The sequence below is a fragment of the Pezoporus occidentalis genome, unplaced genomic scaffold (genome assembly GCF_034315485.1).
Source record: "Pezoporus occidentalis ecotype Australia unplaced genomic scaffold, CSIRO_AGI_Poc_V1 ctg220, whole genome shotgun sequence".
In the NCBI taxonomy this organism is placed as follows: Eukaryota; Metazoa; Chordata; class Aves; order Psittaciformes; family Psittacidae; genus Pezoporus; species Pezoporus occidentalis.
The window spans coordinates 307,700-333,018 of NW_026914073.1; the positions used below are offsets into that span (position 1 = coordinate 307,700).

At 41.4% G+C, this 25,319-nt stretch overlaps 1 protein-coding gene across 5 annotated transcripts in view; it reads left to right on the plus strand.

The window, feature by feature from the left end:
• Positions 1-25,319, plus strand: part of DNAI1 (dynein axonemal intermediate chain 1) — a 154,228-nt gene that overhangs the window by 32,980 nt on the left and 95,929 nt on the right. For all 5 annotated transcript variants that reach the window (XM_062620365.1, XM_062620368.1, XM_062620369.1 and 2 more), the window contains 3 exons: positions 1,063-1,147; positions 1,455-1,572; positions 4,208-4,251. In XM_062620365.1, the coding sequence (XP_062476349.1) occupies positions 1,063-1,147; positions 1,455-1,572; positions 4,208-4,251 (247 nt within the window). The remainder of the gene's footprint in view (positions 1-1,062; positions 1,148-1,454; positions 1,573-4,207; positions 4,252-25,319) is intronic.

Consider the following 25,319-nt stretch of genomic DNA (forward strand, 5'->3'; position numbering starts at 1 on the left):
GAAAACAGGAGCAGCACTTAGTAAGAAGATGGTTGAAAGACTGTGGTGATCAGGGCTCTGTCAGGCAAGCATACTAACCCGATACCTGCTGGCAGTCAGAGACCCCCTGTTACGTTCTCTTTTTTCTGTTTTTCTCTGCTTTTTTTTCCCCTCATCCACCTGGATTGTTCCCTCTCTCCACCCTTTTCTTCTTCCATGTCAACAACCTGGTTTTAATTACTTTTTTCCCTATCGGTCACATTTTTGCTATGTCCATACTTAAGTTTGCTATTTCTGGCGTAGTTTCCTAGGCAATCTTAGCCTTACATAATATTACTGATACAGTTATTAAGGGACTGCTGGCCTTGGAAGATGCCACTCCCCAAGAGGTTTCCAATACTTGCCTACATGCAGGTGTATCTGCATACCTTCACATATGCAGGCTTGCCCACTTGAGTTCCCTGGCCAGGAAAATTGGATTTTCCACAATATAGAAATAGTTTCCAAGGAGCTAGAAAGTAATTCGCCCTTTTCATATTGGTTTTGTATTGTATGAGCTTATGGATCTGTGAATTCATCAAGTTGGAATTACTCAGGGATTGACAGAAGGACTCAAAAATCCTGTGATCTTTACCTAATACATGAGACCTAAAAGCTCTCCAGCTAGAGATGAGAGAATGCTCATGCATGATCAAGTATCTGTGATTTCATTACTGAAGCTAATGAGCTATTATCAGGTGAAATGAGGGTGGGATCACATGTGTGTTTTTATCTCATCCCATCCTGAGGTAGGTTGAAGAGTTAAGGAAGACAAGACTCTAACTGCCTTCACAGATAAGTACCTTCTAGTTGAGCTAAATCACTAACATTGAAGGGTAGCTCATCTGTGGATGGCATCTTGCTAAACATAATAAAGTAATTGCCTTAATTCAAGTGCTTTTATCATTAGGTGCAGGTGTGAGGAGCTTCAAATTACCTTGTATTCAAGATCAAAAGACTCAAGTTTTTCGGTCACAGGAGATCTGAAGGACTTGTAAGCAGACAGAAAATACATTTTCTCTTCCTTGTTTTTCTTTTCAACAGAGTAATGAAATAGCAAAGGTCTCAAAGGTTGCTAAGATAATGGAGCGGATGGTGAATCAGAACACACTGGATGACATTATACAAGGTATGGTCCTGCTGGGAGAAAGCCTGCAGATGAGTGGACACAGCTGTAGGAAGAACAGAACAGAGTAGAATAGAATAGACAGGGCTAAAATGAGCAAGGCTAAAAACCTTGTGATTCACACAAGGCAAACAGTACAGCAGGCTGTGGGCATGCAGAGAGCATTCCACATCAGCCCTGCTCTGAGCTGGCTAGCTAGGCTGTGAGGATAAGAATGTTCTTTAAAACTTCCCTGGCACTGCACCGTGCTGATTTATTTCCAATTTATACACGGTGGCCTTCTCCTTTTTTTTTTTTTTGTTTGTTTTAGATTTTAAATATTTTGAGGATGAGTCAGATGAATACAGAGATCAGAAAGGAACCCTACTCCCGCTGTGGAAGTTCCAGTATGACAAAGCCAAGCGATTTGCAGTTACTGCCATCTCCTGGTAAGTCTCTTTATTACAAACTTGGTTCGCACGGAAGTGGACTTGCATGTGATGGCCCTTTAGAAGTCTGGGCTGGTTTCTCTTGTAACACTGTCTTGAAGAATTAGACACAAGCTTCTTTGGCAGCACCTGGACATGCCTGGTGCTTCTGGATGCAAATCCTCTTGTGTAAGGCTTGAATGTGCCAGGCTTGTGGCATTCAACAAAAGTGAAGGCACAATAGGCTCTGTGAAGCGCTAGGTTAAAGTGAGTTCAGTTAGCAGAGCAAAGAAGAGTTCCTTCTTGGGAAAACTGGGATAAATATTCTTGTCTTTGGACAATGTGCTGTAGGAATCAACCCTGGAAAGGCCAGGAGAGGAGAAGGGATAGCTGCTATGTTTTTGACAGGTGTCAGCACAGAAGAATTAAGGCAGCAGAAAGGGAAATGCAAATACTGCATGTGCCAGACAGGCAGCACCATAGACTGTATGATGCTGAGGCACTGATACCCGACAAGACCTTTTATGCATAGTACATATTCAGTCACTGACCAGACAACAGAGGTATTTGTGTACTGGGATCTCACGCAATTCAGTTTAGTAGGTATTTGCCAGGCGGTCCGCTTTTGCATATTTATTCCTGGTTAGTCAAAACAGGATCTCTGATACTTTCAAATCAGTTATAGTCATGATTATTACCATGAAAAAAACACTTGTCACAAACACGAATGGGTCCTTTTACTGTTTATCATGCTTGATGCTCCCCAGAACTGGCCTGGTTCATGCACTGAACATGACACATAGTCAGCTCCTGTCCTTGTCCTCCTTTGCAGCTAGGCCTACCCTCACTTGTCTGTGAGGCAGTGTGAACCCATGTCTTGCTAAAGAGGGTCTATGGAGAAACAGAGCAGGATTCTGTCATTTCAAACCACTGCAGTAATTATACTTTAATAGAATACCAGGGATATTCTCACAAGGATGCAATTGTGAGAATTGCAAAACAATAGGGAAATAAGATGTAAAATTGGGAGATAAGGGATCTTTAACAGTAGTTTGTGCTGCTGCTATTCTTGTCTCCAGGAGGTGATAACAGAAAGATGGCCCTGAAATGGGAAGAATTACTCCAGATTTCCTTATGTAATAAGATTTTCTAATTTTATGGAATCACAGAATAGTTAGGGTTGGAAAGGACCTCAAGATCACCCACTTCCAACCCCCCTGCCATGGGCAGGGACACCTCATGCTAAATCATATCACCCAAGGCCTCGTCCAACCTGGTCTTGAGCACTGCCAGGGATGGAACATTCATAACCTCCCTGGGCAACCTATTCCGGTGCCTCACCACCCTCACAGGAAAGAATTTCTTCCTTATATCCAATCTAAACTTCCCCTGTTCAAGTTTTAATCCATTACCCCTTGTCCTGTCACTACAGTCTCTGATGAAGAGTCCCTCCCCAGCACCCCTATAGGCTCCCTTCAGATACTGGAAGGCTGCTATGAGGTCTCCATGCAGCTTCTCTTCTCCAGGCTGAACAGCCCCAACTTTCTCAGCCTGTCTTCATACAGGAGGTGCTCCAGTCCCCTGATCATCCTTGCGGCCCTTCTCTGGACTTGTTCCAACAGTTCCATGTCCTTTTTATGTTGAGGACACCAGGACTGTACACAATACTCCAGGTGAGGTCTCACAAGAGCAGAGTAAAGGGGCAGGATCACCTCCTTTGACCTGCTGGTCATGCTCCTAATTTTGTTTTTGTTCTCACATTGTTAGTTGTAACAGTGCATTTAGTGGATAAAACAAGAGCATGAGAATACCTAGATACTAGCCCAAGTGAAAAGAAGTTATAAGAGAGGTGGATTTATTTTATCAATTCATAATAACTAATCAGAGACAACACTCAGTTTTCACATCCATTCATTTCATAGAATTGTTAGCCACTAGGTGTGCTGTGTGAGCTCAGGAACAGCAGCGGTACTGACCTTTGTCCCGTGTAAACCCTTCTGTAAGTGTCCGCATAAAGCAGAAGTTGTAAAGAAGGTATATGTTTTACAAATACAGGGATTTTAGAAGGCGTAGTAGATGGCTAGTTGCTCAGGGCCAGCATGTCTCAGCAAGTATACTGTTCACCAAAGGGAATTTCACTTCCTGGTCTTTGGGAATGGTCATGAAGTCATGAATTGATAGCTGTCTCTTGAAGTATCCCTTGTTATTTAATTACAAGTAGGAAGATAAGTTTATTGGGTATTATTCTGTTGTGGTTTAGAAGCTCCTGTATTCTTGCCTCTGAAAATGGAAACCAACACATTCCTACTTTTTTCGTTTCCTTAAAGACCTAATTTTTAACAGTAAACTTTTTATGATTATGAAATAGATAAGCCAAGCAATGCTGGAGATTGACATCATGTCTGTCTGTGCCTTTTTTATTCTTTTTATCTATGTTGTGGTTTTCTGATGTTCTACTTTTTTATGCATCCTGAATCTGGAAGAATACACCAACTTTCCTAGTGCACATGTTCAAATGTTCAAAAGTTCAAGCCCTCAGACTGTATGCAATCCTGTGAGAATGGACTCTTATATTTATGTGTGAAACACGGTGCATTTCTATGGAACTATATGGTTACTTAAGAAATACAACCTTATGTATGTTTTCTCATTACAGGAATCCAAAGTACAAGGACTTATTTGCAGTGGGATATGGCTCTTGTAAGTAACAAATGGAATAGAATCATTGAGAGATATAAAATATTAAAGAGGTGCAGTGAGATCAAATCATATAATACTCTAGGGCATTGATTGCATCTCACAGCAAGGACTCATCTAATTTCAAAGCAGTAAATTGAGATTTAACTGAAAATAAGGATTAGGCCATTGTATTCCATGACATTCTGAATGCATAGCCAAAGGCAGCACTAGCCAGGGCTTTTGGCTTATGGCAGTGCTGACTTTCCCTTTGGTCAAGGACTTCCCTCTAGAATCACCACTTAATCTCTTTTATTTTACCTCTTGGGATCTGATTTCTCTGTTCCTGCCCTTCTAATTGCTGAAAGATCAGACATGTTGTACTTTGCCAGAAGCTGATAGTGAGAGGCTTCTCTAAGTGTAAACTCATTGCTTTCTTGTTAGGAGACACCTTTCAGGGGTGTCTCGGAGAATAAGCTCTCCATTAGGACACATTGGGTCTGGATAATGTGAAAGGCAGTTTCACGCCTGTAATGTTTGGGATTGGACATGGAATAATTTTCAGTAGCAGTGAACATAAAGCTTGTGGGTCTCTGTGTTACTCCATATTAATCTATCCAATATTATTGTTCTCAAGTTCAGGAAATTGAAAAAAATTCTAACAAACTGATGTTTTCTTACCTTTTGTATTGTTTAGCTGTTGCTTAGCATTATAGCTACCTGCTCAGTTTATTACTATTTTTTAAGAACATGGGAGTCCATATCAACAACCTTGCATTTCCTCCTTTTCAGTATCTCTTACTGCTTACAGACAAACTGATTGCTGTATTCTGAGCATAAACAGACTGGGAAAAATGTTGTATGGATCTGGGGCACAGGGAAAGTGAAAAGAAGTTAAATGTTAATTATTGCCCATAATACCAGAATGAGGGAGACATTATGAAATTATTGAGTAACAGGACTAAGACAAATATGAAACAGAATAATATGATACACAATGAAATTGTGGAACTTTTCGTCCTTCCTTTGTGATCTGGAGAGCAGAGGTACACATGGATTCAAAAGAGGTTAGATATATTCATGAAGGGCCAGTTTGCTGTTGGAAGGACAAACCATCTGATTCAGAGTGTAACCAGCAGGTTGAAGGAGGTGATCCTGCCCTCTCTCTCTGTGCCCACTCTGCTCTGGTGAGACCTCACTTGGAGTATTGTGTGCAGTTCTGGTGTCCTCAACATAAAAAGGACATGGAACTGTTGGAACAAGTCCAGAGGAGGCCACAAGGATGATCAGGGGACTGGAGCACCTCCTGTATGAAGACAGGCTGGGGAAGTTGGGGCTGTTCAGCCTGGAGAAGAGAAGGCTGTGTGGAGACCTCATAGCAGCCTTCTAGTGTCTGAACAGGGCCTATAGGGATGCTGGGGAGGGACTCTTCATCAGAGACTGTAGTGACAGGACAAGGGGTAACAGGTTAAAACTTAAACAGGGGAAGTTTAGATTAGATATAAGAAGGAAATTCTTTCCTGTGGAGGTGGTGAGGCACTGGAATGGGTTGCCCAGGGAAGTTGTGAATGCTCCATCCCTGGCAGTGTTCAAGGCTGGGTTGGACAGAGCCTTGGTTGAGATGGTTTAGTGTGAGGTGTCCCTGCCCATGGCAGGGGGGCTGGAAGTGGGTGATCTTAAGGTCCTTTCCAACCCTAACTATTCTGTGATTCTATGATTCTTAACTGCGAGTTGCTGGAATCTCTCAGTACATAAAAGATTCTCACAGTATTTAAGCAGTTGCTACTCAGTACTTTTGGAAATAAGTTACTTGGCTACAGAGTCATGGTCCCAGATAGTCATTTTATGTATTTCTTTGTTCTCTGACAATGAAACCAGATAGATTGTCCTCATTTATTCTAGTAAGGATTGCATTCTACTTGCAATATTGTGACATTTCATTTTCCTCTTAAAATGACAATTTTCTCTTCAAGTTCACTCCATCTGAGCACTGGAAATGTTCCTGTCAGTTTGCCAGGAAGCCTAAAATGGCCTGACAATCCTTTAGATCTTTGGTTCTGCAGTGTCCATAATTACATCACCAGTCTTTTGTGCAGCATGCATTTGGGAGAGCTGCCAAGATACGAGTAACACCTTTGTTCTACAGCCCAAAAAATACCTTTTGAAACAAAAGGCCCCTTGTTTACTGTAGGTCCATTTCACTCTAGTGTGGCAAGTTCTGTACAATGAGGACCCTAGGCTGTGCCTCGCTTTTCTATCACATTTCTGGAGTTTTTACCAGTGATTTATTTGGATGGGGTCTCTAATGCTAATGGCGTTTCTTTGGCATGAGGCAGCCTCTTCTGAACAAGGAAATATTGTCATTTTAATTTGCAATTCAGTATTTATGCTACTTGGGTGGAATTAATTTTTATTCCCATCAGGAGGAGCTGTCTTTCTGCTTTTGTTTTTGCATAAATGAGATTGCTAGGTTTCTGGCTAGACTGACAGCCTGCAGTGCAGGGTTCAAAGAGGCTGTTGTGGGTGTCGGGCTTGTGTTCTGCCTTGCTGATGGGAGCACTACAAATACAAGTTCAAGTCTTAGCAACCACCTCAGTTCATGTTCCAGTAGCACGTGTGCCTCTGACAGCCTTCAGAGATGGCTTTTGATGTGTATCTCCATCTGTTAACACAACTTGAGTAGGGAAAAATAGTATATGTATGGCCAATGTATTTTATATCCTACTGTTTCTTTGCACTTAGTGAATCTAACTTGCCAGTTACAAGGATGCATGAGGAATATGGACTCACACCCGAAGCTCTGGCAATCTGAAGTATCTGGCAAAGATATCTTCACAGCGCTCAGTCTGTAGTGAGGCCTCATGTGGACAGAAATATACCATGTAATGACACCTGTACTGCTCTAGCTTTCTTGTGTAAAATCAGCATGAGGAATGCTCGTACAAGGTCCTTATACTGGTGTGACTGCATATAAAATAAGTTGTTATGACTCTGTGACTGAACTAAATTGGTGTAAAATCTGGACCAGCGCTTTCAAGGCTTGAGCTGGTACTTAATAGATGTCCTTGTGCTGAAGAGTGGTAATTTAACACTGAGATCATGGGGCAGGTCTCTCCTACAATGCAGTGACAGGTAATTGCAGGAGACTGGGTGTGCTTATTGGGCGTCCTGTATTTTCCCATTTCTCAAATGCACTGCCAATGACCATGGACAGTATTTTATTTAGTGCCCTCCACTGATTGAGACTGAGGGTTGGTCATTGCAATAAGGATATTCCTAAATGGGACATGCTCAGCGTGCTTCCGAGGGAGAGAAGAAAATGAGCCAAATGGCTTTAATAGTAAGGCTGTGCAGCTTTCTGCTCACCTTCTTGCTTCATGGGCATTGCTTGCTCTGAGGGAGGTCTCATGCCTCAGCAGTTCTGTCACACTTCAAGTCTATTGAATCTATTCATCCTCAGCTGTCCATGAGCACTAAAGAATGAAGTACAGCTCCTTAAGGAGCTAGCTCCTCGGTAACATTGAGCACCAGGAAGGGTATTGAAGACAAGATAGCAAGGTGAATATCAAATAAGATTGGCATGGTCAAGGAGTGTGCTTTTGTTACCTTTCAGTCTCTCAGCCAGAATCTGATCCTGTACAAACAGCTGAAAGGAGGATTAATTGCTGCACACTATAACTGATGAGTGATGGTGATGAATGCAGAACCAGGAATTTGCATTAGAGATTAGAATAATGAAAATGACTGGTAACAAAACAAATTCACTTACAGAGGAGAAAAGTTATTCAACAAGGACTGAGAGAGTATGTTTGGAAATATGCCATTTTTTTCCTCTACCTCTTTTTGTGCAAAAAGCCTCGGTCCCCTCTGTCTAAGAAGCACATAGTGGAAGAAACAATTAGTAGAGAATTCCCAATCCACTATTCACTCCAAAGATTTAATGATAATTGATATCAGCTCCATATTACACACCACTTATTTTCCTATACATCCTTTCTAAGCTTGAAAAATTTCCGCTTGGCCAAATACATAGTTTTCTATATTTCTATATATATTATATATATTCTATTATATATATTAAATATATTCTATTATATATATAATAGAATATATTTCTATTTCTATAGCAAAATATTTCTCTGCTAAATATGAATTTGAGAGGCACAAGTAAGGAATCACAGACTGGTTTAAGTTGGAAGGGGCCTTAAAGCTCATCCAGTCCCAACCCCCTGCCATGGGCAGGGACACCTTCCACTAGAGCAGCTTGCTCCAAACCCTGTCCAACCTGGCCTTGAGCACTGCCAGGGATGGGGCAGTCACAGCTTCTCTGGGCAACCTGTGCCAGCGCCTCAGCACCTTCACAGGGAAGAATTTCTTTCCTGTATCTAATCTGAATGTCCCCTCTGCCAGGTTAAAGCCATTCCCCCACGTCCTGTCCCTACATCCCCTTGTCAAAAGTCCCTCTCCACGTTTCTTGTAACCCACCTCTTGAGCCTGTCCAGGTCCCTCTGGATGCCATCCCTTCCCTCCAGTGTGTTGACTTCACCACACAGTGTCATCAACAAACTTGCTGAAGATTCATCAATCCCACTGTCCATGTCCCTGTTGAAGATGTTAAATAAGACTGGCCCCTGAGGGACTCCACTCATTACTGGTCTCCACCCAGGCATTGACTAGTTGACCCCAACATGGAGCACAATCATCCAGCCAGTTCCTTATTCACTGAGTGGTCTACTCGTCAAATCCATGTATCTCCAGCTTAGAGCAAGGTTTCATGTGGACAGTCTCAAAGGCTTTGCACAAGTCCAGGTAGATTATATCAATTGCTCTTCCCTTAGCCACCAGTGCTGGAACCCCACTATAGAATGCTGCCAAGTTTGTCAGGCATGATTTGCCCTTCATGAAACAATGCTCCTGTCAGTAATAACATCTCTGTTTTCCCATGTGTTTTAGCCTAGTTTCCAGGAGGATCTGCTCCATAATCTTGTTGGGCACCAAGGTGAGACTGACCAGCCTGTATTCGCTGGGTCTTCCCTTTTTAAAAATGAGGGTTATGTTTCTCCTTTTCCAGTCAGTGGAAACTTCACTGTTCTGCCATGACTTCTCAAATAGGATCTGCCATTTCTCTCAGGACTCTCAAATGTGTCTCATCAGGTCCCATGGACTTGTGAAGACTAAGCAAAAACGTTGCGTACCTCGGCATTCTCCATGTCTGCCATGTTTAGCCACATCTTGTTTTGTTCATTGTTGGGTATAGTTTCTTTCATCTTACAGAATCATAGAATCATAGAATAGTTAGGGTTGAAAAGGACCTTAAGATCATCTAGTTCCAACCCCCCTGCCATGGGCAGGGACACCTCACACTAAACCATTTTACCCAAGGCTCTGTCCAGCCCAGCCTTGAACACTGCCAGGGATGAAGCATTCACAGCCTCCCTGGGCAACCCATTCCAGTGCCTCACCACCCTAACAGGAAAGAACTTCTTCCTTATATCCAATCTAAACTTCCCCTGTTTAAGTTTTAACCCAGTACCCCTTGTCCTGTCACTACAGGCCCTAATGAAGAGTCCCTCCCCAGCATCCCTGTAGGCCCCCTTCAGATACTGGAAGGCTGCTGTGAGGTCTCCACGCAGCCTTCTCCATGCTGAGCAGCCCCAACTTTCTCAGCCTGTCTTCATACAGGAGGTGCTCCAGTCCCCTGATCATCCTCGTGGCCTCCTCTGGACTTGTTCCAACAGTTCCATGTCCTTTTTATGTTGAGGACACCAGAACTGCACACAATACTCCAAGTGACCTGTGGATGGATTTCATCAGGTCCCATGGACTTGTGCACATTCAGGTTCTTAAGATGGTCTCAAACCAGATCCTCTCCTACAGTGGGCCTAGGGTCTTCATTCTCACAGTCCCTGCGTCTGCCTTCCAAGACTTGAGTGGTGTGGTCAGAGCCTTTGCCAGTGAAGACCGAGGCAAAGAAGTCACTAAGAACCTCAGCCTTCTCCAAATCCTGTGTAGCCAGTTCCCCTGAGAGCTTCCAGAGAGGGCCTACATTGTCCCTAGTCTGTTTTTTATTTGCAACATACCTATAGAATCCCTTCCTGTTATCTTTCACATCCCTAGCCAAGTTTAATTCTAACTGGGCCTTTGCTTTCCTAACCTGATCCCTAGCTTCCCGGACAACATCCCTGTACTCTTCCCAGGCTGCTTGTCCTTGCTTCCACCTTTTATAAGCCTCTTTTTTCCCTCTAAGTTTCCTCAGGAGCTCCTTATCCATCCAAGGAGGTCTCCTGGCCCTCCTGCTGCACTTCCTCCTAGTTGGGATGCAACACTCCTGAGATTGTAGCAGGTGATCCTTGAATATGAACCAACAATCTTGGGCACCCCTGCCCTCTAGGGCTATATCCCACAGAACCTTACTAAGCAGGTTCCTTTGCTGTCCTATGTACCTGAAGAAACCCTTCTTGTTATTTGTTGTGTCCCTAGCCAAGTTCAGCTCCAGCTGTGGCTTGGCTTTCCTGATCACCTCTCTGCACTCTTGGGCCATTTCCCTATAATGTCCTCTGGATGTATATCCCTGTCTCCACTGCCTATGCATGCTGCTTTTGTGTTTTAGTTTGGCTAAGAGGTCTTGACTTAGCCAAGATGGCCCCCTCTTCCCCTGCTAAATTTCTTGCACATCAATATTGAGAGCTCTTGCACCCAAAGAAAAATGTCTTTAAATATCTCCCAGCTCTCATTCTCTCCTTTATCTTGGAGGGCATTTTCCTAAGGGATCACATGCACTAGCGCCCTAAACAGCTGAAAATTTGCCTTTCTGAGGTTAAGGACCCTGATTCTACTTTTCACCCATCCTGTACCCCTCAAGATTGAGAATTCTGCCAGACAATGATTGCTGTAGCTCAGGCTACCTCCAGTCTGGACCTTTCTGTAAGTTCTTCCACACTAGTGAGCAACTGATCTAGCAGCACCTCTCCTCTGGCTGGGCTCTCCATAACCTGTACGAGGAAGTTTCCTCCTACAGTTGAGTAGTTTCCTTGATTGCTTGCAGTCCACTGTGCTGTTTTTCCATCAGGTGCCGGGGTAGTCCCAGGATCAGGGCCTGAGAGCCCTTTCCTGACAGGAAAGGCCAAGGTACCCTGTATCCAGGTTTTTCCAAGAGAAGGAAATGTATTAGGCACCCTATACCCTGATGGTTTCTGAGGGTTGTTCTTACCTCATGATGCTGTAGAAAAACATGGAACATTAAAGTCTTGGCAATCTAAGTTAGGGCAGATACTCTCTGACATAGAGTGTAGAATCCTGAGCATGTAAGCAAGACACTTGTGCCAGGCTTAAGAAAGGACTTACTCTATCACTATTCTGTTCATAGAATTGTGAACTGCCCTGCTAAGTGTCTTCCCTTCAGCTATGGGCAGTCTGTTGATTAAGATAAACTTGAATAAAATGCAAATCTAGGAAACCATTACTTGCTGATCCCAATAGGAGAGCAATTAAAGCATTGAAGCATAAGCTTAACTATCCTAAGGCAAGTCTATAGGTGTTCTGAGCATGGGGAGGAGAATCTTCTTGGAATCAAGAAAGAAAGTAATGGATTACAGGCCTGGATCCTATCCTATCTTCATGTGCTGGCTGGAGGATTTGTCTTAGAAGCTGGATCAGATCATATATTTTAGAATGGTGCCCGGTTTCCCTGTCAAAACTCCATCTGATGGTTAATCCTTCACCGCCTCTGTATACTGTTCCAACTTTGAACTGGTCAGCCCTCTGGTATATGGTATCCCACTGCAAGGTTGGATTTGGCTAACTTAAATTTTCCACTGTTGAAACTCATTATTCTCTTGACAGCAAGCTCAAAAAGCTTTTCCAGCAAGTCCTTTTTCTGTAAGTGATATAAGTACCCATATACATTGATGAAGACCTCTCTCATTTTTCTCTTTTTTAGGCTGAACTCATCAAAACATATGCAAGATTTACTTTCTATCTGCTATGGTATTTCAGTGGCCTTTCTCTAACCTTTCTCCATCATACCCACATTATTCCTGAGTGCAAATGCCATACTAGGTATACTCACCTAGTTTCTCTTTTATGCATGCCACCCACTGTTGTGTCCTCTCAGACTCTCATCAAACATTTTATATCATGATGTACACTATATCATTACAATCATTATACCAGACAAAAAACATAACCAGTGCTGGACTAAGAATGAATGCCTGGGAATCTGCCCTAGAAACCATCTCTATTCATTTTTCTTTCTGTTTACATCTCTACTTTAGGCTCTGGCAATGAACCACTTTTTAATCCAGCTAGTATGTGCTCTGCTAATTCCATGTAATATAAGTTTTTAATCAAATCTTATGATGTATTTGACTGAATGCTGAATGAATACACAGATATATTCTGATTAGCACAGTTATTTCATCAGTCATCCTGACAAGAAGGATGGCACCTTTGAAAGGACATTTACCCTCTCCATAGGTCTATGGATCTAAGTAATAGGGGAGATAATTTGGTAGGACTCATGTCCTCACTCTGGAAGAATCTCACTGCATACAAGTAAGGTCTGGGAACATCAGTTTATGTTAACTACTTGTTAGAAGTCATAATTCTTTATCTGATCTTGAAATGTAGATAAATCCCTCAAGTTTTCCCTGAGATCTGTCTAATTATGAAATTAACAACTTAGGAAGCCCAGCTGAAATTCACAGATACCTTAGAAAGTCATAAAAAATAGAACTGAAAAGGACTTCAGAAAGTTATTAGCCCATCTCCATGCAAGATAATACTTTATTTAAGACATGGTTTTGATGACTCACCTTAGTCCACATAATGAAAATTGCATGCAGTGTAATTCCTGGCACAGTTGAGAGAAGCCCTATAGATGATGGGCAATCATTGTGACATTGTGACAAGGACAGCAGCGTATGTTTGAGAAGAAGAACCCCAAAAGCCTGAAAACTCTGATATTGCTGTATAGGCTGTGGGCTTAAGGAGAGACAGTATTAGAAGTTGCACCAGGCATTTGTGAGTAGTTCTCTTCAGTGGTAGATTTAAAGGTTGTGATGGAGGATGTGGAAGAGAGTCTGGATTGGATTTGCGTAACAAGTTTCTATTATATTTGGTATTTTCTGATGAATGACCAAAAAGCTTTAAGTGAAAGCTTGAAGTGGATTGAGTACTGCATAACAAATTCAGACCTCTGAACCAGCCCGCAGAAATTCTCTTCCAGATGGCTTTGCTGCTGTTTGTATGTTTAAATTACATTCCCAGGACAGGCAGAGAAGACTTCAGGGAGCAGAGATCCCTCCTAATCTTCCTTAAACTCTATTTTTACACTTGGAATAGAGATTGAAGATGTTGTCAGGTAGAGAAAAAGCATTTTAGATTGCTTAGACACACTTGCTTGTCTTGTATAAGGCTGTATGCATATGTGTTTCATGTGATGGTTGTGCTGGAGAGTTGGGGCTGGCAGGCGTCCAGTCACATAGTGGCCTGTGTGCTGGTTCAGGTCCAGCAGTGAGTTTCAGTCTTTTGGAATTCCACACAGTAAACCCACTGAAGTTTTCTGGTTACAATACCACAAAAAGCTGATAAGAGATTCATGTGGCCAGCACACCTCAAAGAGAAGTTCATATTGCAGTCTGGATTTGGTTTGTTATTTGTCCTACGTTTGTATAAAGCACTAAAATACCATAACAAATTCCAGATCTGGGAAAATGTCTCTGTGTCTATTCAGAGTCATGTGCCCAACACTCTTCTGAAGTTGATAAAATTAAACAAGTCTTCAATGATAAAAGACCTGTGAGGTTCACTGAATTTTTGGTAATAGTTTTGAGAACTGCATTGTGCCATCATGGTGGCTGAGTGTTTCCTTTTAGCTACGAATATGTTGTTTATTGACATGTTGAGTATTTGTACTGTAAGTCAAAAGACTGTCACCTTTTGTGAATGCTGGTGATGCCAGTTATTATTGGTGGTTGATATAATAATTATATCTAACTATCAGTAGTGAATTTATGTTGAGGGGGAAAAAAAAAGAGGCAATAGCAGAATTAAAACATGATGATTGCTTAGTTCCCAGTGATTTTAATTTATTATGTTTGTTCTATCAGGCAAACTGAAGCCCCACTCAGTAATATGCAAAGTTGCTACTGGTAACAGGTTAAAACTTAAACATGGGAAGTTTAGATTGGATATAAGGAAGAAGTTCTTTCCTGTTAGGGTGGTGAGGCCCTGGAATGGGTTGCCCAGGGAAGTTGTGAATGCTCCATCCCTGGCGGTGTTCAAGGCCAGGTTGGACAGAGCCTTGGGTGACATGGTTTAGTGTGAGGTGTCCCTGCCCGTGGCAGGGGGTTGGAAGTGGGTGATCTTAAGGTCCTTTCCAGCCCTAACTATTCTGTGATTCTACTGTAGGGGAATATTGTAAGAGAGAGAACAAGTAATAATAAAATAAGCACAGATTGAAAATTGAAAGGGAATATGTAAGTCTTATATGTGAATTGTTGAAGAACATTTGTATGGGCATTGAGTATCCCCAGAATCAAAAAGGAAAACCCTGGAGGACATGGGCCTGTTCTGTGTTAACTTATGAGTACTGTTTGTGCCATGTGACTTTTTAATAGCTGTAAGGAGTTTTCCATGACTACATTGTTTTCATTAAAAGAGGCTGCTGGCGAAAAAAAAGGCAAGAAATAAACCATAGCGATCAGATGCCTCTGAATGCATAACAGAAATCCTTAATAACTAGGTCTAACACCGATTTATGTTTTCATCCATGAAGAAGAAATAAACTAAAAATTACTGCTGAGAAAATGTTTTGATGAGACAAATATCTTAGAGGTAGTAAGAAATGGAACAATCACATTAAAGAACATTCTAGATTCCTTTGTTACAGAGGACAAAGAATCATTCTGCCTTACAGTGTCCAAGTGTGTGTTCAAAGGAATTCAAGTCATGCAACTACAAAGGGGGAGCCCTATCTTGAGGAGTAATGATTTTAAAAAGAGCCTGTGATGAAAACCCTGTGCATCAGAGATCCTTGGCTCTATAGGGAAGGGGAATTGGAGCAGAGGGGCTTAAACAGCCTTTTTTATTTAGCGCTGGAATGACCACTCTGAAAAGGCATGCTCAGCACTGGTGAAGTGCCAAGGAGAAGGGTGATAAACTGGGAAGGGTTCAAAAACAATGAAAGAATGATCTAAGAGCAGGACAACTGACCTGGGAAGCAAATTCAAGGAATTTGGTTTGTTCCTCTTGTCAAACAAACAAACAGCTTATTAGGTAGTTGGATTACAGTCTATTAACTCCCTGTATTGGGAAAGCAGATCATGTAACAAAGAGGTCTTTAATCTGCAAGACAAATGATGTAACAGGATCAAAGAAAAGCTGGAGCTACATGAATTCAGTCCAGACAAAGTGTGGCTTTTTAATAGCAGATGGGTAATTAAGAACAATTCATTTTGGCATGTGGTAAATTCCCAACCACTGGAGGTTTTAAAATGTGGAAATTTTAAAGATGTGATGTTTGTGTCTAAGTTTTGGTCTTTTGCAGCCATGATTTCTTCATTTAAAATAAGGTTTAATGTACAAAATTCTTATGTTCTTTATATCTTACATTTTTCAGGATTCTGATTTATTCACTCTTCTAACATTTCTAGAGGCTTCTCTTTGCACTGTCTCATGTTGGAGGCTTTGAAGTTCATTTGCAAAACATCTGTACCTCCTCCATGGTCTGACAGTCCTGGAAAAACCTCCCTAGTGGAATTAGTGTTAGAAATTTAAGCCATCATACATTCGTTTTATTGAGATAACTAATTGTAGTCAATTAAACATAATTACACTGAAAATTGCAACACTTTGAAATCTGTTTTCCAAATACCTAATATCTCTTAACACACATACAGGCTCTGGGAGTAGTAAAACTGACAGTACCTATTAGACTATCAACTCTGTTAGTAAATATAACCTAATAAGTATAATAGATTAAGTGAATCATATGAAAGATTAATTTCAGTTGGTGACTTCATTACTGATTTGTAATTTAAATTCTGCAAGCTTTGCCTAATTTTTCCTAGCATTAACCTTTAATTTAATTTTAAATCAACTCATAACATCATTTTTTGCTGTAGCATTTTGTTAAGCATGAAATAGTAAAGAGATCTGTTGTTGTGTTTGGGGGAAAAGGTGTATTAACAGGTTTTATGTAGCCTGGGGATCAAAATAGCTGCTCAGCCATCCTGTTGTGTCTCTGATGCATTGCAGGCCATTAACTTCAACACACTTACCTCTCTGTCTAGCCTAGTTAGTTTGATTAGTGCATTTTTATCCACAGGAGACTAGACATTTGTGTGCCATAGAGTCTTCCCTGTTTGATAAAGCCAGTCTGACACCTTTCCTTTCTTAGCTTTGTCCCCGGAAACAGCTACATTTAAGTTACTGTGGGAATTCTTTTTTTAGCATTTGCACAACAGAAACCAAGGAGAAGCGGGTTAACTCTTCTTGTTATTGATGTTAGGGCAGTTGTCCTGTAGTGAAAATTTGCTAAAAGACTTTCCACCTGTCTGTCCTGAGAGACCCCTTAAATCAGCAGGGGAAGATGATCAACAGGTATTAAGGACAGGCAAAACAACTCTACGCACTGTCTTTTAAAGCATCATTTTATGCTCTATTTCAAAAGATTCATTTTCTGAAATACGGATGTTCTTATGCTCATGTTCTATAAGCCAAACATTATTTGTTTGGGTTTGTATTTCCTGTTCTTTCCAAATACAAGGGTTACATTATCATCATAACTTGACATAGCAGAAGTCCTGGAATCAAGCCTGCTTCTCACACTAAGTAGAGAAAATATTGTCAGGGCCTTAAGGGCAGTAATAGGCTCTAGTGGCCCTGGCCAGCCTCACCAGCCCTGGCTGTCAAGCCCCCTCCATTGTTGTATGTTATCATGGTTGGGTATCAGCTTCCCATCTCTTAGGGAGCAGCCAATGATTCCTCCAATCAACCCCAACATGTATTCTGTATACCCAGTGACCCAATGCTGAGATAGATAAATGGCAAAGTAAAACCTGGATAAAACTCAAGCCAACATTACTTAGTTATGATGTATTTACTTATGCCAGAAGCTTATAACAACTTGTTTTATTTTTCATTGCTAAAATCTTGATATGGGCTACAAAGCAGATTTCCTAATCCTGAGTGCTTTGAGTTCTATTTGAGAGATAACAATTGCAAGACTGAAGATCCAGCCTTGACTGAACTCCTTGCATTAGGACTTCAAGGATGAGGTTCAATAACACGTATAGATTTATAAAGAATAATAAGTTTGTAAAGTCCATTTGCCTAACAATAATCCAAATTTATATGGCACTTTCTTCAGAGGAATTCCAGAGCCTCCATGCAAGGGAAGACTAAATGAATTGATTTGTTTAGTCTCCATAGTACTCCAGAAGTATAACAGGGCTGATAAATGCCAAGGAGGTGTAAGAGCTCTTTAAGGCTAGTGCAGGCACATAGTTTGAGTTTGGTATGCTGTGGATTTGCTTTGGTTGCCTCCCAGTAAAAGGCTCTGGATCCAGTGCCCTGAGAAGTCTTTCTGTTTCCTCTGCTTCTCAGAGGCAACTGTGGTTGCGAAATCAGCCACACAAATAAGGAATGCCACTGATTCCATGAATTTTATTTATCACCTAACGCATAGTTTACTGTGGTTAACCAGCTCAGTATTAAAGCTTAAAAGTTTTAAAATCCTTGCTAAGAAGTTAGAGTTATTGTTAATCTCTCATGACTATAGGAATAAAAGCTCAGTGATGATGATACAGCTAATCTCTACAGAATTCTGATATTTTTGAACTTAACTGTTGCAAGCTTAGATGATTCGGTGAGCTGCATTTTACAGTCACATTCAGAGTCTTTCAAGCTAAGGAGACGTTTTAATGGTGGAACCCTGAGTGAAGTCTTTAATTTAGCAAGCAGTTCCCTGAGAGTAAAAGAGGGTATTTTGTGTGTTGAGGGGGTTGGTATATAAAACGTCCTTGTTTCTGTCCTGTGATGTGGAAGGTGCTGCAGGAATTCTTAATGAGCATGTTGATCTGTGGCTGAGATACAGTGGATATACTGGCTTGAAATAAATTTTAATGACTCTCTGCTATAATGCTTACGTACCCTCAAACACGATGCTCCTATCAGTTTGTTTGGGTTCGATTACCTTATATCATGACAATACTTTTGTATCTGCACTGAGCTGAAATTATCTGTCTCCTCTCAGATAGGGAAAAGATAAATCACTGTACGTGAGGTCTGCAGAGCCAGCAATCAGACCTTCTGTACAGACATTATTACTAAAGCAGTCTGTGGGATAGAATTTAAAGAGACAGGGAGTGATAGAATATATATGTCCTTGTCTATGTTAAAAATAACGTATTTAAAATTTTGGATGCAACGTAAGTATTTATGATGTCTTCACAGAAAGCTATTTGACATATGAAAAGTGAGAAAACAGGAAGAACTAGAAGCAGAAAATGTAATACTAATAAGCATTGGGAGTTCATGTTTCAGGGAATACAGAAAATTTATTCGGTAGTTAGGAAGCTTTTCCCTGAGGGTGGTATGGTACTGCCAAGTCTGATCATTCAGAGATCGCAAGGCAGGCGCTCAGAATCATGAGATTATTACAAATGATAAGGCTTGACTACTTTTTATTCGCCTCCTGTGCTTTCAGGGTGGAATCTGTTTGGTGTTTTAAAACTTCCCTTTATTGCCATGAGAGCTTAGCAATGTTTTGTTCGGAAACGAAGCAGAAGCAGAACTTGTGTTTTAATATTGAAGCTGAGGTTTGGGAACAAAAAGTACTCCTGCTATTGCAGTAGTCCTGATAAACTTTCAGGGATTAACAGCCCTATTGTGGCTTCCATCTATAGGATGCCTAGCACAACTCTCTAAGCAGTCAGAATGTATCCCCTTATGAATGCAGAGGCAGTGGTTCTCGAATGAATGGACTTCTAAGACGAATCCCAGTGGGCTCATGGCTATGCAAATCTGATGACAGCTATTGCCATTTTGCACTCCTGTGAGACCAGCTCACAGCTCCACTCTGATCCCTGGAATACAGTAAGAAATCACTCCTAAGTCACAGATCTGGTCCAGCTTTGCTAGTTTGATGATCCTTGCTGTTCATTTGTTTCCTTCAAGCCATTTTCGTTTATCTGTTATGATCAGGTAGCTGTTGTGGCTGATTTTTTTAATGTAATTTTCAAAATATGTGTTCCCACAGTACTAGTTTTGCAAAGGAAAGATTATTTTTTTACAAAGGAAAGTTTGAAATGCATTTTCAGATTTGTAAAAGGGTTTTCAAGATTTCCAACCAAACCATAAGCCCCACTGGGATCTACTATACTTTAAAAGCATCAAAGCCTAGCATCTTCCTTTATGCCTCTTGTACTATAGGATCTCTGACAGCCTCTAATCCTTCCAGGCTTCACAGCGTGCTCTGAAAATTGCAGTTTCCTTCTCTCCTTTGAAACAAATTCTTATTATTTCTTGCATATGGTATTACAGCTGACAGTATGTAGTCCCAGCTTGAATACTAATTCTGTTTCTTGAGTTGTGCTAAGATTGTATAAATGATTGCAACGGAACTTTCAAGAAAGGTGCCACCAAAAGGAAATCTTAATTAATTTACAAATGACAGTCAATTGGGACCATGTTCTATGTTGACCACCAGCTGATTCACATTTTAACAAGCTATTGTTATCCCAATTTTAAACCTATTATTTCTTGAATTGTCAGCTTTCTCCAAGACTCAGTGGGTGCCATTTGCACTATTAATCATGCATTTTGTCTTTCACTTAGCACTTGTATTTACATAGCTGCAGTATTAGTTAAGTGACAGGAGGGAATGTGACTTCCAGCTGAAGTGGAAAAGAAACTCTTGTCAGTTTGTGCAAACAGCTGCAGAGCTGGAGTTATGAAAACCATATGTGATCACCAAGATAGCTAGAGAATGAAAGCTTACTGTCAGTTGGGATGATTACCACACCATACTGGTGTTTTCTGTGGTGGGTAGGAGAGAGCAATCAGGCAGTAACCAAAATCCTGCTAGGTTTTATTCTGATTTCATGCCTAGATTTACCAGTGTGTCTGGCTATAGCATTATACCTAATTTCTGTTCACATAAACAAGATCAGAATCAGCCCACTGTTTTCATTGGGAAGGTATCTGATAATTTCTGCCTTACAATGTAAGGTTTTTCTTTGTTTGTTGGAAGGAACTGTAAATTAGCAGATTGGTTTGATTTTAATCTGTGACTGTTGAAGTGTTGATTTCATAAAAAAGTCAAAGTACTAAGTTAAAGACTGATATAAAATCAGGCTGGAGTGGGCCTCCAGAAATCATTTCTATGTATCAGGACAGGCTTAATTCTGACTAATGGATTCTGGGAAATGTGTGGCACTTTGAAGGCCAGTGTCTTTAAGCTCACAACGACAGGGGCTTTTATTTCCTCTTAGGCAGTTTGTTCCAGCATTGTCAGATTCACTTGCTGGAGAAAAAACTTGCAAGAGTGGACCCCCTTGCCAGAGGGCTTGTTACATCTGAAATTCAGATGTAAAGGAGCAGAGGTTGGACTGGAAACCAGATGAGGGAGTTCCCACTTCAGGCAGGTAGGTATGGAAGAACACATACTTCTTGGAGGAGAGTCTCTTTTCCTCTGGCTGTGCTGCCTTATGGCAGCACCTTGTATGGGCATGCAGGGGGTCTTGAAGCTCATTGCAGGTGATGTTAAACTGACTTTAGAGAGAGTCCTGCAAGGGAATACCTACCGAGAATAGGGTTCTGTTGCATGAAAGCATCCACAAAGAAACATGCATGGGTTAATGACTGGCCATTTATTTTGCTCCTTGTTGGGAGATTTTCAAAGGACACTGTGTACCAGGGAAGCATGGCTTATTAACATCCTGAGCACTGTCCCCTAATTTAAAGAGAGGGCTGAGTGCCTGTGTCTCTGAGGGTGCTCTGGTGCCCTCCCTTTTGTGTGCTGTATAGAAACAAAGCAGAGCAGGACACCCAATGTATCCCCTGGAAACTATGCCAGCTCCTGTCAATCAGCTGTTTACAGACTGGATTTGTGGGAATGCTGGCTTTCTACAGGCAGAGCTGGTGAAGTACCACATGTGTTAATGTTGGCTGGCATCACCTCTGTATTATAAATATCCCTACTGGGTAGTGGTGCAGCATTAATTATTGCATGTTTTCATGCCAATTTTACTTGCTTTTTCTAATCAAATATTTACAAACAATCTCACCATGCTCTTTGGCATCATGAGGCTGCTCTGGAGGAAACCATTAATTTTCTGCTGTACAGCATCGGCTGATTAGATGCTTTGTGGCAGAATTGGTATGAAAGCACAGAAATGAAATCAGCAATACTGCTGCCAGACACTGTAGCCTGTTGCTACATGTTGCTTTCATTCATCAGCTGGTTTTATTCATTTGTCTGAAGCAATGCTAGTGAGTGAATCTTACCAGAGAGCTACACAGACTGGAAGCAGTGCTCAAGAGAACAGGATTTTGCCTTTCTTGCCATCTTCTCTCTATACCCCTGCTTCCAACACCAGAGGTCAGCTTTCTACTATGCATTTGAAGCTGTGGCATCTAGCAGTTATAAAATACAATGAAACTAATGAGGAGATCTGACCCTCTTCCAAGCCAAACCTGGCTTGCAGGAAGGATTAAGTAGAAATAGTTATGGTTTGGGTGACCTGTGTTGCAGTTCTCCCAGCAGATCTGATTTCTAGTGCTCTTGTCTTCCGGCCCAGTGCTAAAGATACCTGTTTGTTGTCTAGACTGACTTCAGAGCCAATGGATGTGACAGCTCCTCCACGGTGACCGGGATTGTGGAGGGGGCAGGAACTCTACCTGCCTGGTTTAGTTACTTGAATGGTCTCCATTGCTGTGGTGTCTGAATTCCTTTCTGCTTTTACTGTCTGTGTCTTCCTATGAGATCATGCAATGCCGCTTCCATTCTTATTGAAAAAGCCAAGGGCCCTACAGAAGACAGCTTATATCCAGACCTGCATTCATCTCATTCACCTGCGAGATTCTAGACCCCATAGGGCAGTCCTAGAAACAGAAGACTCTATTCCAGCAATTCCCATAGAGGGACTGTGACCCTAGAGGCATTTTTTTATTTCAGAGAGGTTGTCGAACCTGGATTTCTGCTTCTCCAGACTTGTGCCATCATATTATGATCCTGTTTTAGAGAACCACTAACTTGTCCCAAACATCCCCTGCTCCTGCAAAGACCAGGAAGCTTGATAAGTCATCTGTCTGTCTTTGCTGGCTAGCATCCTGTCAGAGAGCTGGGTCAACATGCAGCTTTAGAGACCCAGTCCTCAGCAGGTGTCATTTAAGAACGGCTGATTATAGAGTGTTTCATGCATGTAAGATTACCATCAGTACCTTAAGATGACAATGCCATTTCAAATGATTGTTTTTTTTGAGCCACATCAGTAAGCACGAAGTCACTGGGGTTAGAACACAGAGGAGGGAACTAAAAACAGCAGAGCAAAAGAGAGGTCAGGATGTTTAGCAGCAACCCATGGTTATTTTTCTTTTTTCCTGTCAGTTATGAAATTGGACTTGAAAATACTTTCCTATCTTGATGTACACTCTGAGATAAAATCTTCCAGCTAAATCTGGAAGAGCAGTTGCATAAGTGTGTCTTACGACACACTGACAAGGGATGCTGAATGCCTTCATGTACTAGAGAACAGCAGGAGAGAGGAAGTGCTACTTCTGTGTATGGCACTGATGAGATGTTTACTGGAATGTTGTATCCAGCTATTAACATTTCAGTGTTCAAAATGGATGTTAAAGTTGAAAAAGGTTGAGAGATGAGCCACAATATGGCTCGTGTTTGGAAAATCTGCCTTACAGTGAAATACACAGCTCAACTTAGCTTATTAAGAAGTTTAAATAGTGATTAGATTACTGCCCATTACTCACTTGAAGGGAAAGAAAGGATATATCTTACTCTTTCATCTTGCTTTTTCATCTGGGACAGACTCTGGCAACTGGAATTAGAATTCAGAAATCTCAGAAAGCTGGAAATAAATTGAGTTTTTAATGGTGGAAGTAATTAAGCATAGGAAATAAATACAGGATTTATTCATCACAACTATCTCCTTTGGCCTTAGAATATATAAATCTGCATTGGGCTCATTCCATCACTAATTCTAGCAATATGTAAATTACTTTGTAAGCTCCTCAAGTTAGATAGCTTGTCATTATTGTTAGGGCAGAATGGTACAAAGAAACTGTGTAAGGCCCCATTAAAGACTTTTTCTTCAAAGTCTTTTCTCTTTAGTCTTTTGTTCTAGAGATGAGTGAGGATCATTTTTCAACAGAGCAGATGAGTAAAACCCTGAAGGAAATCTATCTAAGTTAATGTTTTCGTTAGAGTGAAAACTTGTGAGATGTCCAGACTCTTCTTGGCTTACATTTGGTTTTTACCTGCTGCAGAACACAACCACGTATTTTTCAACATAGAATTTTGCTCCCTGCTTAGGGAACTGAATCATGGTTTTCATTTATCCACTTCATGCTTGTTAATATTTGCTATGCTGACAAACTGTCCAAACATACCCAGGAATATTTGGATGCTAAGCTCCACTGGCTCGTATTACAGGACGCTTCAGGTTAAGATTCTATCAGGAGCACTTTAAAAATTTTGACAGTTGAAGAAATGCTCTCATGTGACCTCACCTGGAGTATTGTGTGCAGTTCTGGTGTCCTCAACATAAAAAGGACATGGAACTGTTGGAACAAGTCCAGAGGAGGCCACGAGGATGATCAGGGGACTGGAGCACCTCCTGTATGAAGACAGGCTGAGAAAGTTGGGGCTGTTCAGCCTGGAGAAGAGAAGGCTGCGTGGAGACCTCAGAACAGGCTTCCAGTATCTGAAGGGGGTCTATAGGGATGCTGGGGAGGGACTCTTCATTAGAGACTGGAGTGATAGGACAAGGGGTAACGGGTTAAAACTTAAACAGGGGAAGTTTAGATTGGATATAAGGAGGAAATTCTTTCCTGTGAGGGTGGTGAGGCACTGGAATGGGTTGCCCAGGGAAGCTGTGAATGCTCCATCCCTGGCAGTGTTCAAGGCTGGGTTGGACAGAGCCTTGGGTGAGATGGTTTAGTGTGAGGTGTCCCTGCCCATGGCAGGGGATTGGGAACTGGATGATCTTAAGGTCCTTTCCAACCCTAACTATTCTATGATTCTGTGAAATTAGTGCAGAACAAATTGTGACTCTTCAGAAAATTCTAACACTAGTTATTCCATACTATGCACATCTTGTGGTGGGTTGATGTTTTTGTTTGGTTTCTTTTAGTTATTCTGACTGCTTCATATTTTGTCCTCAAGGATATCTCTCGTAATATGTGCGAGAGAGGATAAAAATGAGTTTAGGATATTGTGGGATGAAGTCATCTAAGGAAGGTAGGAAGAAATTATTCAGGGATGCTTAAATCTCTGTATCAGTGAGGAATCGAACTGGTGAATCCTGTAACTGGTTTTGAGTCGTGTCTTCATCAACTGCTCTACACTTCCGTTTTCCTGGCTATAAGATAAGGAGAATACAACTTTCTTGTGTCAAGAACTTGAGGCTGCTTGTAGTGACTGCTGCTGGAAAAGAATGTCACCTGCCATAAAAGAAAGGCAGCAGGTATTGCTCCAAGATCTATTGCCAGCTCACTCAGTTCTGAGTTATTCTCATCAGAGTCTTCCAGTTATGAAAGATGTGTCTGGCATTCATTGGCATTCTCCAGCTCCTCCTATCAAATGATGCCTGATGAAGTGGTTTCCAGCACTGCTTAAGAGGTCTTCATAAAGGGTCAGTTGTATCAGCTTTTTTATTGTTTGGTGAGTTCTTAAAAGAGAAGCCAGCACGGAAGATTCTCAAGGTGCTGGCACTGTGGATGCCAGATTGTGGAAGCCAAAGATTTTGAAGTTTGGAGATATTTGGCTCAGCATTCCTTGTGCACCCTTGGTGCTGTATGATTGTGTCTTTGCATCCAAGCTCTAAGACTGTGCTTAGAAGAGCAGGATC